Source organism: Mesocricetus auratus, unplaced genomic scaffold, assembly GCF_017639785.1.
Source record: "Mesocricetus auratus isolate SY011 unplaced genomic scaffold, BCM_Maur_2.0 Super-Scaffold_100006, whole genome shotgun sequence".
Lineage (NCBI taxonomy): Eukaryota > Metazoa > Chordata > Mammalia > Rodentia > Cricetidae > Mesocricetus > Mesocricetus auratus.
The window spans coordinates 44342110-44361873 of NW_024429190.1; the positions used below are offsets into that span (position 1 = coordinate 44342110).

Consider the following 19764-nt stretch of genomic DNA (forward strand, 5'->3'; position numbering starts at 1 on the left):
ATATTGTAGACTAGCCTGGTCTACAAAAGCTAGTTCCAGGACGGCCCCCAAAACTAAGAAATACAACAGGTGTTAACTGAAGCAACAAGTATCTGTAGCATCTGGAGTTCAAGACAAGTTTGTGCAATACAGTAAGAACAAAAAAAATTTTTTGGGGGGGAGCAGAAGTGGCCACATTCAAAGTACAAGGTATGTATGCATGAAAATGGCCTTATGTAAGTGCAATTTAAAACTGTAGCTCTCTTTTAAGACACGTGTCTTCATGTAGTTGTGATAGATCTGAACAAGGTGCTTAAATGAGGATTGTGTGCTTTCCTTCCCCCACCCAACACACGCTGGTCTTGTTGTATAATTCAGCTTCAGGTCCTTAGTGCTAAACCAGGACTAGAAGTGTTTGCCAATATGCCTGACTCAGCTATGCAATTTCTTTTGCAAAAAAAGCTTTTATGTAGCTAAAATAACTTAAAAATTCTGAACACCAAAATTTACTTACTTTGCTTATAAAGAAATATCACCATGTCAATAAACTTGCACACGCCTGGTGTTCTAGTGTTTGACAGCACCAGATTAGAGCAGCATGTTAGAAAAAAGGAAGGGCCAGCATGGTGCTGCAAACCTTTAATCCCAGCACTCAGGAGACAGAGATTAGTTGGATCTGAATTCTATGACAGCCATAGTTACACAGAGAAACTCTGACTTGGGGAGGAGGGGTACATGGGAATCAAGACTGACTGACAGACTGGGCCAGCAAGATGTCTCAGTGGGTAGGTTGCTTGTTAGAGGCCTCCAGTATAAGTCAATGCCTGAAACCCACATGGTGGAGAGTACTGACTCAAGGCGATCATGAAATAACATTTTATTTCATACACAGATATGCTAACATCTTGTTTTGCTTGTCCTTTATTTTTTTAAAGACAGGGTTTCTCTGTGTAATAGCCCTGACTGTCCTGGAGTTGCTTTGCTAAGATTAAATGCTTGTGATACCACACCTTTAAACTTAACTCATCCATCCCTGCATCCAACCCTTGGCCTTCAATATGTCTGTCTGTCTATCCACCCATCCATACTTCCTCTGGCCCTGAAATCATGTTCCAGCCTCAGCCTTCCCACAGTGTATACCCTGCCTGACACACTGTCCATTCTGCACAAATGTGCTCTCCAGCTGGGAATGCAGCTCACTGTGGAGCTTCTTGCCTAGCATGTACAAGGTCCTAAGTATAAATCTCAAAACACAAGCAAACACAATAAAGAAATACTCAAGTAGTTGCTTTAATAAAAAAAAGGATAATATCACTTTAAAATCTGAAAGTCCCTTCCCATACTCAGGACGCACATCTGAGAAGTAGCACACTAGGTGGACTCTCCTACCTAAAATGACAACCTTCGGTTTCTCAATACATTTAGAGGTCTTTTTAAAAAAAAAAAACAAAAAAAAAAACCTGTCCTTAAAACTATGCGATATCTGTGACTGGTGTTGAGTGAAACTGGAGTGAGGAGAGTTACCTTTTCAGGTTGTGTGAAGAACTTCGTTGGGAGAACTGGATCCTTAGGGGAGTCTGCATTGCACATAGCACTTTTACTATTTATAACACACAGAGCCACATCACAGACTGTATACAGTTTCTAGAGAATAAAAAAGGACAATTGCATAGCTTCCATGATTACATGATAATCACAAGTACCAAATCCATCAGACACATAAATTCAAGTTGAAAAAGACATGTGATCACTTGCTCCTGGAACAGTTTAGCATTCTTCAGATTTCCCATGAAGGCAAACCAAAAGCATATCCATTTTCTCTAGCTCGCTAGAAAGAAGTTTCTAACATAAGATGCTTTATATTCTATCAGTCTGTATCTTCCTGCCTAAGTGTTAGTGCTTTTTTAGAATATTAAAGGTTTCCAGGAAAACAAATTTTGTGAATATAGGTGTTAAAAAGAAACTCAAAATTGGGCTGGAGCAAAGGCTCAGGAGTTAACAGCACTTGCTGCTCCTGTAGACATGGATCTGGTTACCAACAGTCTACATGGTGACTCACAAACATCCACAACTCCAGTTCCAGGGGACCTGGCTCCTCTTTCTGACCTTCATGAGAACCAGACACATACTTGGTACACATGTATACATGCAAACTACTCATATGTGACTATAAATACATATTAATGGGCACTGTTATTTAAACTATTAGTAACTGTCAAGAAAATTAAGTTGGCTGATGTATTGTCATTTGACATTCATTGCCTAACATTTGCTTTACCTCATTTGTCTTAGATTCATCTGGTGACTGGGCATCTCTGGTCAGCTTGATGTTCTCGGCCATCTTCTTCATAAAGGCATGGCTGTTGTTTTCATTCTTTGTCATTAAAACTTCAAGCATAAACCACAGGCACCTAAGTGAAAAACACACCAAAGAGAATAAATGATTTTTTTTGGCCTAATGGATTAGTAACACTTTATTGAGAAGCTTGATGTCTGCGTAAAGTACCTATCATTTTATTAATTCAAGTGGATTTTAATATTTGAGACAGGATCTCATTTTCCTGGCCCTACATCCTGAATGTTAAGATTATAGGAATGAGCCATCATATCTGGCTCAAGAGGACAATTAAGTCACAAAACATTTAAAATAAAACACAGCTTACTTTGAGAACTTCTGGCAGTTTCACGGGGGTGCATAAAGACCTAGACTGTGGTGTGCTTTTACCCGCAGGGGAGATGAACAAATCAACATACTGCATATCCTCAGCACTGTTGGCTACTAGTATGTAACTGATGAGAGGACAGCATGTACAATGTTACTGGTATGTAACTGCGATGTGTGAACAACATGTATGAGAGACTACTGTGTGTGATAAACAGCCATGCAACTAAGCGGGGCCTTGTAAACTAATCGTTGCTGGCTCCTCGTCACTGCACACGCAATACATACACTGTAAGAATGGGACAAGCGAGTGAAAGGGAGAGTGAACCCCAAACTGACAAATATGGGGAGAGAGCTTGCTTTTGCCAAGTTCCCAAAATGATTTATAGATCATAGTGCCTGCTTTACTCCACTAAAATGGCAGAATTAATTTGACAACAATTTATGTGCAGGCCTGGGTATGCAGCCATGGAATTTCATCTCTGGCCATACACAAACCAGGAACGGTAGTACAGATGCTTTCAGCCCACACTGGGCTACAAGAAACCTTACTTTAAATTTTTTAACAAGGACTTCTTTGACTATATTAAACGTTGTATGAGGCTAGCTTAACGGTTTACATGAAAAGTGAAAATATCTGTATTTGTTAACTCTGGCAGAGGCATATCTAGATTACTGTTAGACTCTGGACATTCAAAGCAGTAAAACAGAAAAATGCAACAAAAAACATCCCTATTTTATAAAGAACTCCCAGGAACTTTTTTTTTAAAGAGAGGAGTCAAATGCTTAAGTTACTGATCTGCTTTTATACTTTTAATAAAAAGATATGTAATATAAGCATTAGCAAACTTCACCTGAGACTGTGTGTGCATGCAGCACTGTCTGCAACCAGCTGTACTGTGTAAAGGTGATCACACTGGACTCCCGACCTGTTTAAGGGTGAAGCACTCAGCTTGCTGAAGGGGACACCTCATTGCTTCTCTGGGTTCTGAATCCTAACATTCTATTAACTTGCAAGATACTTTTTCATAATTTATTTTTATCTTATGTGTATTGCACCAAAGCACATAAAATAAAAATAAATTATGAACCACCTACATGTATTCTGTGTCAGGGTGTTGGGTCCCCTGAAACTGCAGTTGTGAGCTGCCATGTGGGTGCTGGGAGTTGAGCCCAGGTCCTCTGGAAGAGCAGCCAGTGCTCTTAACTACTGAGCCATCTCTCCAGTCCCAACTTGCAAGATTCTTGATCCTTTTACAAAGACCAGCAGTATTAGGATTACTGATGGGAGATAATAAGGAAGTATTCTCATGGTCTTAAGAATATGAGACTCATTCCTTCTAAGTTTTTTTTTTTTTTCAAGACAGGGTTTCTCTGTATTGTTTTGGAGGCTGTCTTGGAACTCGCTCTGTAGACCAGGCTGGTCTCGAACTCACAGAGATCCGCCTGCCTCTGCCTCCCGAAAACTTAAGGGCCATGTACAACATACGTGTTTTGATGCTTTTAGTCGTGCCCAGGTAGGCTTTGAACCCTTTACCATCAACCTCCCTGTGGTTTCTGCACTGAGTCATTTCTGGACTGTAGGTCTATTAACTCTCCATATATGCTGCCATTTTTTTTTTCTTGGTACCCTCCCACTACTACATTCACTGCTTTATTTCCGGTAAATTTTCCTTTTAAGGCCTCTATTCTTAGACATTCCCAGACTTGAAAATTCTCAGAGGTGGTATGCCAGAGAAAATATTAACTTCACCAAATCTCACTTTCTGGGTACCTCCTTTTTGTACAGCGGCCTTCTTGAATGTGTATTAAAGTCATGTTCTGGGATACACAAACGCTCGTTGTAGAATGGCTGCCCAGATGCAACCTTGCCAATTTTCCAACCCTTCTTATCCAACTTATTCTTCAATGTTCCACTGTGATCTTATTTATTCAATCTGTCGTTCACACTCCACCAACTACTTTTTTGAAGAGTCACAATTTTCTTACAAATTCTCTTCCTAATACACTTGCCTTAAAAACTCACAACTTGGGCTGGGCAGTGGTGGTGCACGCCTTTAATCCCAGCACTCAGGAGGCAGAGGCAGGAGGATCTCTGTGAGTTCGAGGCCAGCCTGGTCTACAGAGCGAGTTCCAGGACAGCCTCCAAAGCCACAGAGAAACCCTGTCTCGAAAAACAAAAACAAACAAACAAAAACCCCACAACTTGGGGAAGTGGAGATAACCAAGTCAGGAAAGTACTTTTCACTCAAACGAGAACCTGAGCTGTCATGTAAAAAGTATGGCATGGTGATGCTTGCTTGCAATCCCAGCAATAGGGAGTCAGAGACAGGAGGATCCTTGGGGATCCCTCACCAGCCTGCTCAGCCTAAGCATCGAGACTCACATGTACCCAGTAAGAGATCCTGTCTCAAAACCAAGGGTTCCAGAAGAATGGCGTGCAAGTTTAACCTTTGGTCTCCATGTGTACACATGTACTTGTGCTATGCCCCCACCCCCCCAAAAACACTCAGAACCTGAAATTATTTGAGTGTTTGGGTTCTTGGCAGCAATGTTCAGAGTGTTTAACTGCTGGGGAGACAGCAGCTTCTCTAATTAAAAAGTTTAAGACTTCAAACATTGCTGGTGCACTCTCAGATCCTGCAAGATCAGGTATTCAAGGTCATCCTGACTCTACCACAAGTCCATGGACAACGTGGGCTATACGAGACCTTGTCTTAAATAAAAAAAAGACAGAACAAAATTTATCTCTGTACATGAGCTAACCAGTTATCAAATTGAATTCCATCCTGTTCTTGACCAGAAGCTATTTTCAACCTTTACTCTGTTCATATTACCACTCTAGCACCCTCACTCCTGGGGCGCATTATATGTTCCCAAAGAATGAAAAGCAAAAGGTCACAAGACCACTGACTTCAATTCTAGTCTCAATGACTTCCTGCACAGTACTAGTTCCATATCAAAACTACTTTAAAACATGGTGTATTGATGGGGGTAGTCCTTCTGTGTATATGTTGTCTGATTGGTTGATTAAATAAAGCACTGTTGGCCAATGGGGAAGCAAGATAGGTAGGACTAGGAGTCAAGGAGGATTCTGGGAAAAAGAGGCACAGTCAGTCACAATGTAGGACACGGGACAAGAGGTCCAGACCCTTTCTCCAGTTAGAGAAGACCACGTGGAAATACTCAGATTAGCAGTTATGGGTTAATAATTAAGTCAGAGCTAGCCAATAAGAAAACAAGCAAACGGCCAACAGCTTCATAATTAATATAGTGTTTTGTGTGTTATTTGGGGGCCGAGACAGCAGCAGGACCCAGGCAGCTGGCGTTAGAGTGCATGTTACAGTGCATGCTCTTATCTAAGAATTTCCTGCCACAGAGTGCATGTCAGAGCTGCATAAAAAAGGTAACCCTCCCAAAACTGCCTGGACATCTAAGTATTCCTAAGAAAACTTAAACCGTGGACAAGTGAAAGCCAAACACACAGAGCAATGGGGAAAGTATGTATGGCGTCAAAGTTTCTTAGAGCTGCTCCCCCAGGGTTTCTCTGTGTAACAGCCATGGCTGTCCTGGAACTCACTTTGTAGACCAGGCTGGCCTTGAACTTACTGAGATCCACCTGCCTCTGCCTCCCAAGCACTGAGACTGAGGGCGTGCCACTGTGGCCCAGCTGTTAGAGGCCTTTATGCAAAATTCTCAGCCTCCTTTAATCCACTCATTCTGTATTATCTCTAAAACTGTATTTATAAATACTTCAAGTGTTTTGTAATTATGTGCAGACTTGCCCCAGAACATTTCATACATGGGTACATACTTCTAGAGATTTCTTTTTTTTCTTTTTTTGGTTTTTTGAGACAGGGTTTCTCTGTGGCTTTGGAGGCTATCCTGGAACTAGCTCTTGTAGACCAGACTGGTCTCGAACTCACAGAGATCCTCCTGCCTCTGCCTCCTGAGTGCTGGGATTAAAGGCGTGTGCCACCAATGCCCAGCTCTTTTTTTTTAATTTGAGCTTAATTTACATTTTTAGATTACCACACGATTACATTATTTCCCTCTTCCCTTTCCCTCCTCTTCCCTTTCCCTCCTTCAACTCCTCTCATGTATCTACTACTCCCTGCTCTCCTTCAAATTTATGGCCTCTTTTTGGAAATTTTTTTTCAAGGATGATATAAAGATTAAGTTTTTCTTACACGTTTAGATTTTTGAGATAGAGTCTTAACTATCCCAGGCTGACTTAAACCTGCTATGTAACTGAGGATTACCTTGACTTCTGATCTAGTGGTGGGATTATAGGTATATGCTACCATGGTTGGTTTATGTGGGGCTGGGGCTCTAACCCAGAGCTTCATACACATAAATATTTTTTTCTCTCTCCTCCTCCGTTTCCCCACCCCTCTCTTTCTCCCCCTTCACTAGCACAATTCAAGAAAAATGTTATACAAACCAGTAAAAGTTCCTAATCCACGAGAAATTTTCATAAATTACCAAAAAGCATAAAACTCAAAATTATTAATCTATTTTTTAGAAAGATAATTATCTATAAATAGGAAACAAACAAAAGAGTAAGGGATGGTTAAATGGAAATAATTCTAAAATAATAATTTTTAAAATTTACACGCCTTTAATCCCAGCACTCGGGAGGCAGAGGCAGGTGGATCTCTGTGAGTTCGAGACCAGCCTGGACTACCAAGGGAGTTCCAGGACAGCCTCCAAAGCCAGAGAAACCCTGTCTCGAAAAAGCCAAAACAAAACAAAACAAAACAAAACAAAAAATTTACAATAGTAAATTAGGAAAATTTCAGGGGCTGGAGATATGACTCAGCGGTTAAGGACCCTGGCTGCTCTTCTAGAGAACCAGGGTTCAGGTCCCAGCACCTATATGGCAGCTCACAGATGTCTATAACTCCAGTTCCAGGGGATCCAGTATCCCCTACACAGACATACATGCAAGCCAAATACCAATGTCCACAAAATTAAATTATATAAAAAAATAATAAAACTTCCAATGAGAATAATAAACATGAAGAATGAACATATTTGCAAAATTCCTGACACACACTTACTCTTTTATATCACGAAGTTGATCAACATCTTGTGATCTTGTAAAATCGGGATCATGAGCTAGCAGGTGAATCATGTATGGGACCACATACTCAGGCAGCAGTGATAATAATTTCTCTAAAACGAAAAAAAATCATAGTTAATAAGACCACCTTTATAAATTCCTCCATTGATTGAGTTCTAACAATTTGTTCTATTTTTCTCTCAGGTATTTACAAACAGAAGGGAATGTATGTTCAGATGTAAAAGTTTTACTTTGATCCTAAAAGAAATCAAAGCCGAAAGATAAACAAGTCATATGGTCGATGACTGGAACAGTCAGGAAAAAAGCATATACTTTAACATCTGAGCAATGTGTCCAAATTAACCACACTGCTGGTTGCATAAAAGTATATAGTTACCCAGAACAATCTATTTATTTATTTTTTCTAGAACAGGGATTCTCTGTATAACAGCCCTGGTTATCCTGGAACTCACTTTGTAGTTCAGGCTGGCCTCTAATTCAAGAGATCCTCCTGCCTCTGCCTCCCAAGTGCTGGGATTAAAGATCATCACACTCAGCTACCAAAACAATTTAAAGCTAAATATCACTTCAAGAATTCAGTTTCTACACATACTAAGACTACAATGACAACATTGTATAAAGATAACCATTTTAGTATAAACAACAGTGGAAATGTTGAGTGCTCCTCTCTGATTTATACTGTGAGCTACTGTGGTAGTTTGAATGCAATCGGCACCCGTAAACTTATAGGGACTGACGTGGCCTTGTTGGAGATGTGTGTCATTGTGAGGGTGGGCTTTGAAGTCTCATATATGATCAAGCCACACCTAGTGTCCCAGCTCACTTTCTGTTGTCTGCAGGATCAAGATGTAGGTCCTTCTCCACCCCCAGCACCATGTCTGCCTTCATGTCCCATGATAATGGACTTAAACCAATGAAACTAGAAGCCACCCAGTCAAAAGGTTTCTTTATAAGAGTTGCCGTTGTCATGGTGTCTCTTCACAGGACAGAAACCCTAACTAGGACAACAATGAAGTACATACCAGTAGCCATAGGGTTCTGTTTAATGTACTCCCTGCGAATGCTGATGTTCTTTAGTAAACACTGGCGTGCATGTGCTCTTCGTTCCTTCACAGGGTCTTTGGCACACAAAGCAAAGATTGCCATATATTCCAACGGGAGCAATAACTTCACAAGTGCCTTATGAAGCTTCTGGGCAAATATTTGCCTTACTTGGTAGCACTCATCCTATATCAGCACAAAAACAAAGATACACACCATGGGTAAACATTTGCTTACACACACACACATGCACGCATCTTAAAACATTTTGTGTTTGTTAAAAAATTATAATGGCTGGGCGGCAGTGATGGACACCCTTAATCCCAGCACTCAGAAGACAGAAGCATGTGGATCTCTGTGAGTTCGAGGCCAATCTGGTTTACACATTGAGTTCCAGGATAGCCAGGGATACACAGAGACACCCTATCTCAATAAACAAAACAAAAACTTAAAATGATGATTATATTTGAGCAATGGAAATAATCTCGTCTATCTGTACATCCATATAGTAATGGGTCTGTACTCGATGCAAAGTAAATGCATTTAACTTTGAAGACAAGGATTTGAAAAAAGTTTTCTACTTACATTAATAACAAGTGCACAGAGCTGAAACTGTTCTGGGGTAATAATTTCATGGTAACAAGGTTCCTGAGCAAGCTTCATTATTGCGCTACCAGCAGCTAATCGCAAGCGAGACATATCAGATTTACTATAAATAAACAGAAAGAAATAAACATTTCCTATAAACATAAGATTCTCTGACTGTTTTTTGAATATGAGATCAATAGTAGGTATCTCAATGTGCAAATAAAGTCAGTGACTTTATGTCTATGGGTTCAACTCAGAGAAAAGGTTCAAGTCAACTGTGGCTTCTACCTTTTAACCTTTCAGCCAACCAAGCAATTAATTTTACCAATCAAACTACTTAACAATGCTAAGAAAATCCAGTTTCATCACAATCTGTATGTCAAGAACACTATTCATTGTGAAAACTTGATTTAAACAAACCAAAGAAATATAAACCAACCATCATTTTAAATCTATTTAGTATGTCACATACATTATACACATAATTAAGACTCAAAATTAACCACACATTTTATGAATAGCAGTCAATTATAAAGAAAATGATGAGCCGGGCGTTGGTGGCGCACGCCTTTAATCCCAGCACTCGGGAGGCAGAGGCGGGCGGATCTCTGTGAGTTCGAGGCCAGCCTGGTCTACAAGAGCTAGTTCCAGGACAGCCTCCAAAGCCACAGACAAACCCTGTCTCGAAAAATAAATAAATAAATAAGATGATGTCTCAAAGGAAAAGGTAAATATGCATATTAGAATATGGCTATATGTAAATTTTACATGATTATTTTGTGTTTCATGAAAGTGGATGTATCAGTATTAATATATTTAAAAGGAAAGATACAAAAGTTTCACAGTTCCATGAGAATAAGGACAGAATCCAATTTCTTAATTCTCACTAAACAAGAAATCCATAATATTTTTCAATATGATAGGGAAAGGGGTATTACTTAAGCTTAGACCGCATTACTTAGTTTAGATGCACAAATAATTAAAACGTTTTAGCTCCACCGTGCATTGTGCCTACAATCTCTTTACAAAGCACTTCAATACACTGTATTGAATATATGCATGCCACATATGTGAAGTTTCCGTTATTGCCAACCCAGCTCTAATCACTCTGGCTCACTCACTATGAAAATGTTGGGTTTTATTTTGTTTTTGCATATCGCTTTTTTTTAAAATCAAAGCATCAAGCACAATGAAGTAATTGTCTATATTTCCTCTATAAGCAGATTATATATTTTTAGAGGAAATAATTAATGTTATTTAAAAAAAACACACACAGCAGTATCTAGTATCTAACAGTGCTTAATAAATACTGAATGCATGAAAAAAAATAGCCTTTGTCCTCTCACATAAGCTTAAGTAGAAATCATGAGTTATCTCTGTTGCTGCTCTTGGTATCAAGTATTTGAAAGAAATAAGGGACTTGACATTTTCTTCAAATAAGAAACAAAAAAGAAACAGTAATTTTACTACACTGAAGAGTGAAAATTAATTTATCCATTTTTTCTTTTTGCATCTTATTCACCAAATGTTTACTAACACCAACATGATTGTAACGAAAAGTTTTATTAGCAGACAGCCACAGATTTTGGGAACAACAAAGACATACTAACATTCTTCAGTGTATTCAAGAGAGATAATTCCTAAGCTTGAAGTGCAATGACATGCAGGGTTAGTCACCCAACCTCAGGGACAAGGAGACGGGAAGAGAAGTGTTCACCTGATCCTCTTCTGCTCTGTCAGGTCACCCTCACTGACCAGCATCGCTGACAATAACCGAAGGGTCGAGTTGGCAGATTTAGACTGGTTGTTTTTCATACCCAACAGCCACCTTACCAGAAGTTTAATTGCCTGTACCTATAAGATATTAACATGCTAAAAAAAGAGAGCAACTTAAAATTCCAATTAAAGGGAAGATTGTTTTTAACTAATTTGATTAATGACACTACTTATCCTTATCAGCAGATATTTTATTACTCAAGGTAATGGGATAGAAGAGTTACAATAAGAATTAACATCATTTTCTATTCAATCCATAGATGTACTTCTTCCATAGCTGGACATGATTTTACTCCCACAGAGAAGGCAAACAATACAATGATAAACATTACTACAGAGGTTACTAAAGATCTGGTAGGTGGGAGCAGAAAAGAATGAGCGCTAACTGGTACAGCAATGTACCTAAAGCAGTAATTTTGGGGGCATGCTTTTAATCCCAGCACTCAGGAGCCAGAGGCTAGTCTGGTCAAGGAATGGAGTTCCAGGACAGCCAGGGCTACACAGAGAAACCCTGTCTCAAACAAACAAACAAAGGGGTGGGGAATTTATTTGTGTATTTGAGTGTCTCTACAAAGCTATCTTATAATTCAGAGATGTGCCTGCCTGGGCCCCTGAAGGCTGGGATTAAATGCATGTGTCCTCAGTCTAAGTAGGAACTTTAAATTTAATCATAATTTGAGAGGGGATGTCCTTCTGTATATATGTTTCTCTTATTGGTTGGTGAATAAAACCTGATTGGCCAGTATAAGTGGGACTACGAGACCAGACGGCTGGGGAGAGGAAGGCAGAGAGGAGGCGAAGAGACACCATGCTGCCAAGCAAACCACAATCTCATGGCAATACATTAGAAATGAGTTAACAATTAAGACAGAGCTAGCCAATAAGAAGCCTGAGCCATCAGCCAAACATTTTATACTTAATGAAGTCTTTGTGTGTTTATTTGGGGTAAAATGGCTGTGGGATCAGGATATTGGATAATTATGGTTAACAATGATTAACTGGACATTTCAAAGTAGCTAGTATAGAGGACTATGGACATTCTCAATACAAAGAAATAGTATATGCTATGTATCCTGATCTAATCATTATACATTATAATGTAACTCCATAAAAAGTACAGTATCAACTAAAAGTCTTCAAAAACATAAAAATAGCCACTAAACCTATGTTGACTAAAAACATTTAAAGGCTTTTGTATTATTGTAGTATTAGAAAACTGTTGAATAAATGAAGTCTGTTCATCTTGACTAAAATGGAATTTACATAATTATTGGTGGTCTTAATTACGCGACTGTTATCAACATACATGAAGAGCTAGTTAAAGGTGTAAGTACTTTACTGGCCATCTGATAAAAATACACGAGTATAAAATACAGTAGGCTCACATATAATGAGACGCTAGGACTGTACCCAGCACAGGACAGGGGTGTACTGAGTGTTAGAACACTCAGCCAGCATGTGTGGTTAAATTCCCAGCACCAACTAACACCCTTAAAAAAAAAAAATCACAAACAATGGTAACTACAGTTCCTTAGAGAAATATTAATTCACAATGAATTTTCCAATAAGGCACCCATAGGCTGGAGAGCAGCTTCAGCAGTTCTGAGTACTTCTTGCTCTTAAAAGTTTGTTCCCAGCACCAATAGGGCGACTTGCAACTTTAGCTTCAGGGGGAACTGCACTCATGTGCACATGCACGCATTTGTAAGCATGTGAGCATACCCCCACCCCATAAAAAACAAACAAGCAAATAAAGTGAGCAGCTCACTAGAGAAAGCCTAGGACGCCCACGAGCAGTCCTTTTCCTAACATAAAAGCTATTAATATCTATCCAAATTTACCTTTGCGAGTACTTCAGGAGAAACTTCCTCATCTGGAGACCATAATTTTCCATTCTTCTCACCTGTTGACTACAGACAATTGAAGAAACTTATTTGTTTTTTCATCTTGTGTAATATACATGTGAAAATATATAGAACTTAGAAATGGAGAATAAATTAGAAGAGTCACACTTTCCAACTTCAAAACATACTACAAATTTATAGTAATCAAGATCACAGAACAATGGAATAGAAGAGGGAAAAAACTTTTTATTATAGAAGAATCTTTTATTATAAGTGTCAATTCACTTTTGACAAAAACACAAATACTTGTGGGTAAACAATTTTCTCAACAAATGGTGCTAAGAAACTGGGAAATAGCCGCATCACCTAAAAGGAAAAAGATACTAGGCTAAAACTATAAACTCAGTAACTGACAACACCAGAAGAAGAAATCTTTGCTACCTTGTACTCAGCAAACACTAAAGTAGGGTTTAATACTCAGAATGTAAACATAGATCTTGCTGACATAATGGTGAATGGCTGCAATCCCAGAATTTGGGAGGGAGGCAGAGCTAAAAGACAGCCTTTGCCACAAGACAGCTCAACTCAGGCTACGTGAGACCCTATCTCCCAAACTTAACACCTTCAATAACAAAACAACTAAAAATACTAAAAGACCAGAGCAGACAGCTCTCCAAAAGACACACAGATGCCAGGTAAACACAAAGAATCAATTCTAAATAACACAAAAAAAGCAAACTACACCCATAATAAAAATATTTCATAGCCAGGCATTGGTGGTGCATGCCTTTAATCCCAGCACTCGGGAGGCAGAGGCAGGAAGACCTCAGTGGTTGCGATGTCAACCTGGTCTACAAGGCAAGTTTCAGGACAGCCAGGACTGTTGCTACACACAGAAATCCTGTCTCAAAACATAACAAAAATATTTTCATATTTATTCCCTCAAAAAGCAAAACACCACGAGTCAAAAAAGATGTAGAGAAACTGGAACTTTCAGACTAAGTGGTGAAAAGATTAAAAAGGGACAGACACTATGTTAACCAGTCTTGTAATATCTAAAAGTGTCCAATATAGAATTATTGTGTGACTCAGAAATTTTACTTGTACTTATCCAAAAGATCAGAAAATGCTCTGGTTGTACATATTACATTAATTACAACAGCTCAAAGGTGGAAAAAATCCAAAACTATTAATTAAGAGACAATCAAGCACGGAGATGGTGGCACACGCCTTTAATCCCAGCACTCGGGAGGCAGAGGCAGGCGGATCTCTGAGTTCGAGGCCAGCCTGGTTTACTGAGCGAGTTCCAGGACAGTCTCCAAAACAATACAGAGAAACCCTGTTTTGAAAAAAAAAAAAAAAGAAGAAGAAAACAAAGAAACAAGAGACAAACAAAATGTGAGATATACAAAGGAATATTTTTCAAGCAGGAAAGAAAATACATGAAATTTTAACCAATACCAGAACACAATGAATCTTAGAAATATGCCAAAGACAAGTATAGACAGTAAGATAGCTATAATAAATCCAGACTCAGGTTGTAGAGGTTCTGAGGAGCTGTGATACAGGAATTGCTTAATAAGCAGAAGAATGTTTAAATCTGGGAAGACAATAATGTATTTCATGAATGCCAGGGAGACAGCTCAGGAGGAGAAGGCACTTGCTACAGAGAAAGACAACGTGATTTAATCTCCAAGACCACATGGTGGAAGGAGACACCTGACCTCATTAGATGCCCTCTGACCTTCACAAACACAAATGCCGTGTGAGACACCCCTCAACTAAATAAAAACGTAATAAAAACTTTCTGAAAGAACGGGCATGGTAGTACACGCCTTTAATTTAGCACTCATAAAGAAGAGGCAGGCAGATCTCTGTGAGCTTGAGGCCAGACTGACCTACACAGTGAGTTCCAGAACAGCTAAGCCTATATAGTAAAGCTGTGCCTCCCTAAAAAAGAAAAATAAGTACGTTAAAAATCAGGTTGAATATGAAGTTTAATTCCAACACTTGGGAGGCAGAGGCAGGTGGACCAGCACTATGAGTTAAAGCCAACCTGGTATAGATACCCAGTTTCAGGTCAGTCAGGGCTATCTAGTGAAACCATGTCTTGAAAAACAAAATAGAAAACTACCCCAGGAGATGAATGGAAGATAGTGGAGTTGACAAAACAATGAGGGTAGAAACTTGAGTTATGTCAAGTCATTTATGTATGATTATATATTTATACCATATATTATCTACTTGTATTAAGCCAGTTCTGGTAGCTTAGATCCCATTCTGAACAAGAACACAAACCATTCTTAACATGATAGATCACTATGAATGATTTGGAGTTAACTTAATCCCCATCTTCTCTAATTTAAAGGAACAGTAGTCTAGACTGCACAGTGTTACACTAAAAATAAATACATTTGGAAGTGTGCCTTGTGTTTGAACCCTCCCTAATTCTGTGCTGTTGCATCCCTTTAAAAACATACTGTACAGGCTGGAGAGATGGTTCAGTGGTTAAGAACGTTTGCTGCTCTTGCAGACAGCCTAGGTGCTATTTCCAGCACTCACATGGTGGCTGTCTCTACCTCCAGTTCTAGAGGATCTAGAAGACTTTTCCTAGCCTCCACAGGCATTGTCTATGGTGCACAGACATACATGTAGGCAAAATACTCAAACACATAAACTAAAAATAAATGGCCAGGTGCTGGTGGTGTAACACCTTTAAACCTAGCATTCGGGAGGCAGAAGCAGGCAAGATCTCTAAAGGTCAAGGCCAGCCTTGAACTGGTTTGCAGAGTGAGCTCCAGGACACCAAGGCTACACAGAGAAACCCTGTCTCGAAAACAAAAACGAAAAAATGAATCTTTAAAAAAGAAACAATGATTTTAAAGAGATAATTACATTACCAGGGTACACTGTGAAGTTTTAGAACTTAAAGTGACTGAAGAGTTAGATCCTAGCAGGCACATGAGTCATCTCAGATCTAACATGTAAAGCATGTGTCTAGGCTTAACACCCCCACCCAGATATTGAAAAAATGTTTTTGTGATAAAGACATAGATAGCCTTAAACGCATGACTCTCAGTTTAACTATTACATTAGAAACTTACCCTGTCATTCATCAGAAGATCTTTAACAATAAAATTTGCCACCACAGATTTCATTGGGGAAGCAAACTGATCTGGTGCTAACATGGAAATGTGGCCAAGAGAAACTAATGGAGTTATAAGTTGTTCTGGTACATCAGCATTCAGACTCCTACTGAGGGGCTATGAAAATAAAACAAAGCAAAAAAAAAAAAATCACCAATTGGTTTTATAAGCATTTAGATGTTCTACAGTCCTCATAAATATAATTGATATGATAATTAATTTTAGCCATTTTAGATACTTGGCTGTCTCACCCACTGGAATATAATTGTGGGGTTACAATGAGAATGGCTACCATAGGCGGCCATGTTTGAATATTTGGTCTCCAGTTACTGAACTGTTTTGGGAAGGATCAGGAGGTGTGACCTTGCTGAAAGAGGTGAGTCACTGGGGTGGGCTTTGATGTTTCAAAAGCACGCATCTGTATCTCTCTGGCTGCAACTTGAAAGTAACATGCCAGCTCTCAGATACCTCTCTAAAGTCATTCTTGAGGCCAACTGCTATGCTCCCATCATGATCATTCATTTACATAATCCTCTGAAACTGTAAACAAGGCCCCAATTAAACAATTTCTTTTGTAAATTTCTTTGGTCATGGTATCTCATCACAGTAATAAAAGAGTAACAACTAAGATAATAATAAAAGTGAAAAAAAATATAAAGGGAAAAAATAAAGCTCAGATAAAAGAAGTAGAAATCAGGACATCTTTTACCAGATCTGCATTATCTTCCATCTCTCCACATTTAATTTGTTATGTTGGTGGATTTTTTTATGCTGATATTTTAAACAACTTTGAGTAACAAAAAGACAAAGTTCATAGGGCCATATCATCTCCAATTTAATAAGAACATTTCAAGTTGTTTAATAACAACTCTGCCTTTCAAGAAGCAGAGTCTGTCCAAGAATCATAGTCAGAGACTGAATAGAGATTACTATTCAGGAATGGCTGTAGGCACCTAGTAAGCAGTTCGACCACCCAGCAACAGTCTGACAGACTAAAGTACAGTCTCAAATAGGAAACACTTTGCACTATGAAATATGTGAACCTAGAGTAACAGCTGAAAATACAGTGCTGAGTAGACCAGCGCTCTGAGAACTTACATCTTAATGTAAGAATACATGTAAACAGGCCTGGAAACCTAGACTTTACCTTTACCAAATTTCACACTGACACAAACCAATGGAAACACATTCTATGTACTATGTATACCTCAAAAATCTGTGCAAGCTGGACTTCCTTATTTGAGAAGATGGCATGGATACAGTGCACAGCCTGTTTTGCTTGGTGTGGAGTGCCCCTCTTTGCTTTCTGATGTAAAATGGGAATTAAGGTTCTGCAAAAAAATCATAATACAGTTGTATTTTTTTTCAAGCATACAAATCCCTAACATTTCTTCCTATTCATCATTTCCCCTACTGATGGGGGAAGGTCCTTCTGTATATATGTTTTTCTTACTGGTTGATTGAATAAAGCACTGTTGGCCAATAGGGAAGCAAGATAGATGGGTCTAGGAATAGAGGAGGATTTTGGGAAACAGGCACAGTCAGACACCATGTAGGACTCAAGAGGAGTAAGAGGTCCGGCTCCTTTTTCCAGTAAGAGAAGACCACATGAAAATACTCAGATTAGCAGTTATGGGTTAATAATTAAGTCAGCTAGCCGACAAGAAATCATACAAATGGCCAGCAGCTTCATAATTAATATAGTGTCCTGCGTGTTCATTTGGGACTGACACAGCTCTGGGACAGGTTGGCAGGATGCTCGTTACACCCTACTTACTCAGGTCTGTGCTGGTAGAAAAGGCTTCCTTAGAAATTATTTGATTGAAAGACATACAATTTCTCAGAGGCTATTTTAACCAAACAACTTTTATTTTAAAGCCAGTTCATGCCGGGCATTGGTGGTGCATGCCTTTAATCCCAGCACTAGGGAGGCAGAGGTAGATGGATCTCTATGAGTTCGAGGCCAGCCTGGTCTATAAAGCAAGTTCCTGGGCAGCCTCCAAGACAATACAGAGAAACGTTGTCTTGAAAAAACGAAACAAAACAAAACAAAAAGCCAGTTCATGAATATAGAAAAATAAACTAGCCACATTTAATTAATGATGTAAAACTTGCCCCCAGGGCATATTCCCATTTACCTTCTAAGTAGACATTCCTAATTTTCCAGTTTCCTTATAATTCCCTTCATTTATTTCAAAGCAGCCATAAAAAAACAGTAGTATAAGGCCAAGTTTTATTAAACAGCTGAAATGATTCCAGTGAGACTAAGTACACACAGATAGTTATATACGGTTTGGTAAAATGAAATAAAAGTTTTCTAATAATCATCCAGTACATGTATGTATAGCTACCATTTGAGGTGTTTTAACATGGATTATTTAACATGGATTATTTTAACGCTCAAAAAGATAAGAAAGATAGAATATAATATGTGTTCAAACGACCAAAGGTTATATAGATAGGAAAAAGAGAAACTGGATTTTGGAAGGCAGCTATGCTCACCACTATACCATCCACACAACACGAGAAACTGGATTTTGAAAGTAAACATTCTTAAAAGCTGGGTGGCAGTGGCACACACCTTAATCCCAGCACTCAGGAGGTAGAGGCAGAGGCAGAAGCAGGGGGGTTTCTGTGAGTTTGAGGCCAGTCTGGTCTACAAAGGGAATTCTAGGACAACCAAGGCTGTAACACAGAGAAACCCTGTCTCAGAATAATAAAAAGAAAAGGAAAAAAAAATTCATTCAATCATTGCACTAACATAAAACATTACACTAAAAGTCTTCCAACAGGACATTATGGAAACAAATAAAAAAGCAATAAATCCTGACTATATGGCAAAACATGTATATGAAGGAAATACATTCATATGAACCTACAAAATGGCACATATATGAAGTAGACATGTATCCTTAAAACATTAGTAACAACTTTTATTTTTCTAGTCTCACACATACACCTCACCTCTGAATGCACGGGACACCCCACAGCCTTATGCATAATATGTTAACACTACCATGGAGGCACACACTCAGCCTTTGTTTCAGCTTTCATAATAAAATACAAATACTTTTATAATGAAGTAAAATATTTAACTTTAGTACAATTAGAAAAGGTTATATTGATAGACCAAAAAGTTGATGTCGCCAAATGCAAAGGCCTTCTTATAACAAGAGTTCCACTTCAATACAAGCAATATACCTCAACCAAAAACCAAAACAGTCTGGAACACTGCTAGTCATTATAATTCTGACAATGTTCATGAATGTCTCAAGCCTGTCTCCACAGAAAACTATTATACAGGGATTTCCATGTCTATAGCCTTACTAGCCAAATCACCACTTGGTCTTTTGGTCATAAGTTCACTGCTATTAGTACTGGTGAACAACTAAAGAAAATTTGCTACCATTATCAATTACCAAGCAACTAATATTTTATGAACACTATTTAGATGCCCTATTTTTCTGTTGGGACAGAAAGGTAGTAGCTACTGAATTTATACCTAACATGAAAGAAAAAAATTGTACATTAAGCGATACACAAATAATACATATGTTAAATATGTAACTAAGTTTATGTGCCTGTGTGTGGGCATGCACACTTGAGTACAGGGGCCTGGGAAGGCCAGGAGTCAGATCCGCT

The 19764-nt window shown here is 38.8% G+C and overlaps 1 protein-coding gene across 2 annotated transcripts in view; it reads right to left on the bottom strand.

Moving 5' to 3' along the window:
• The window catches only part of Pds5a (PDS5 cohesin associated factor A), a 94201-nt gene that overhangs the window by 13514 nt on the left and 60923 nt on the right, over window positions 1–19764 (bottom strand). For both annotated transcript variants that reach the window (XM_040747119.1, XM_040747122.1), the window contains exons 20-28: window positions 17330–17453; window positions 16081–16239; window positions 12974–13042; window positions 11074–11210; window positions 9354–9477; window positions 8750–8954; window positions 7705–7819; window positions 2258–2390; window positions 1504–1623 (exon numbers count right to left, since the gene is read on the bottom strand). In XM_040747119.1, the coding sequence (XP_040603053.1) occupies window positions 1504–1623; window positions 2258–2390; window positions 7705–7819; window positions 8750–8954; window positions 9354–9477; window positions 11074–11210; window positions 12974–13042; window positions 16081–16239; window positions 17330–17453 (1186 nt within the window). The remainder of the gene's footprint in view (window positions 1–1503; window positions 1624–2257; window positions 2391–7704; window positions 7820–8749; window positions 8955–9353; window positions 9478–11073; window positions 11211–12973; window positions 13043–16080; window positions 16240–17329; window positions 17454–19764) is intronic.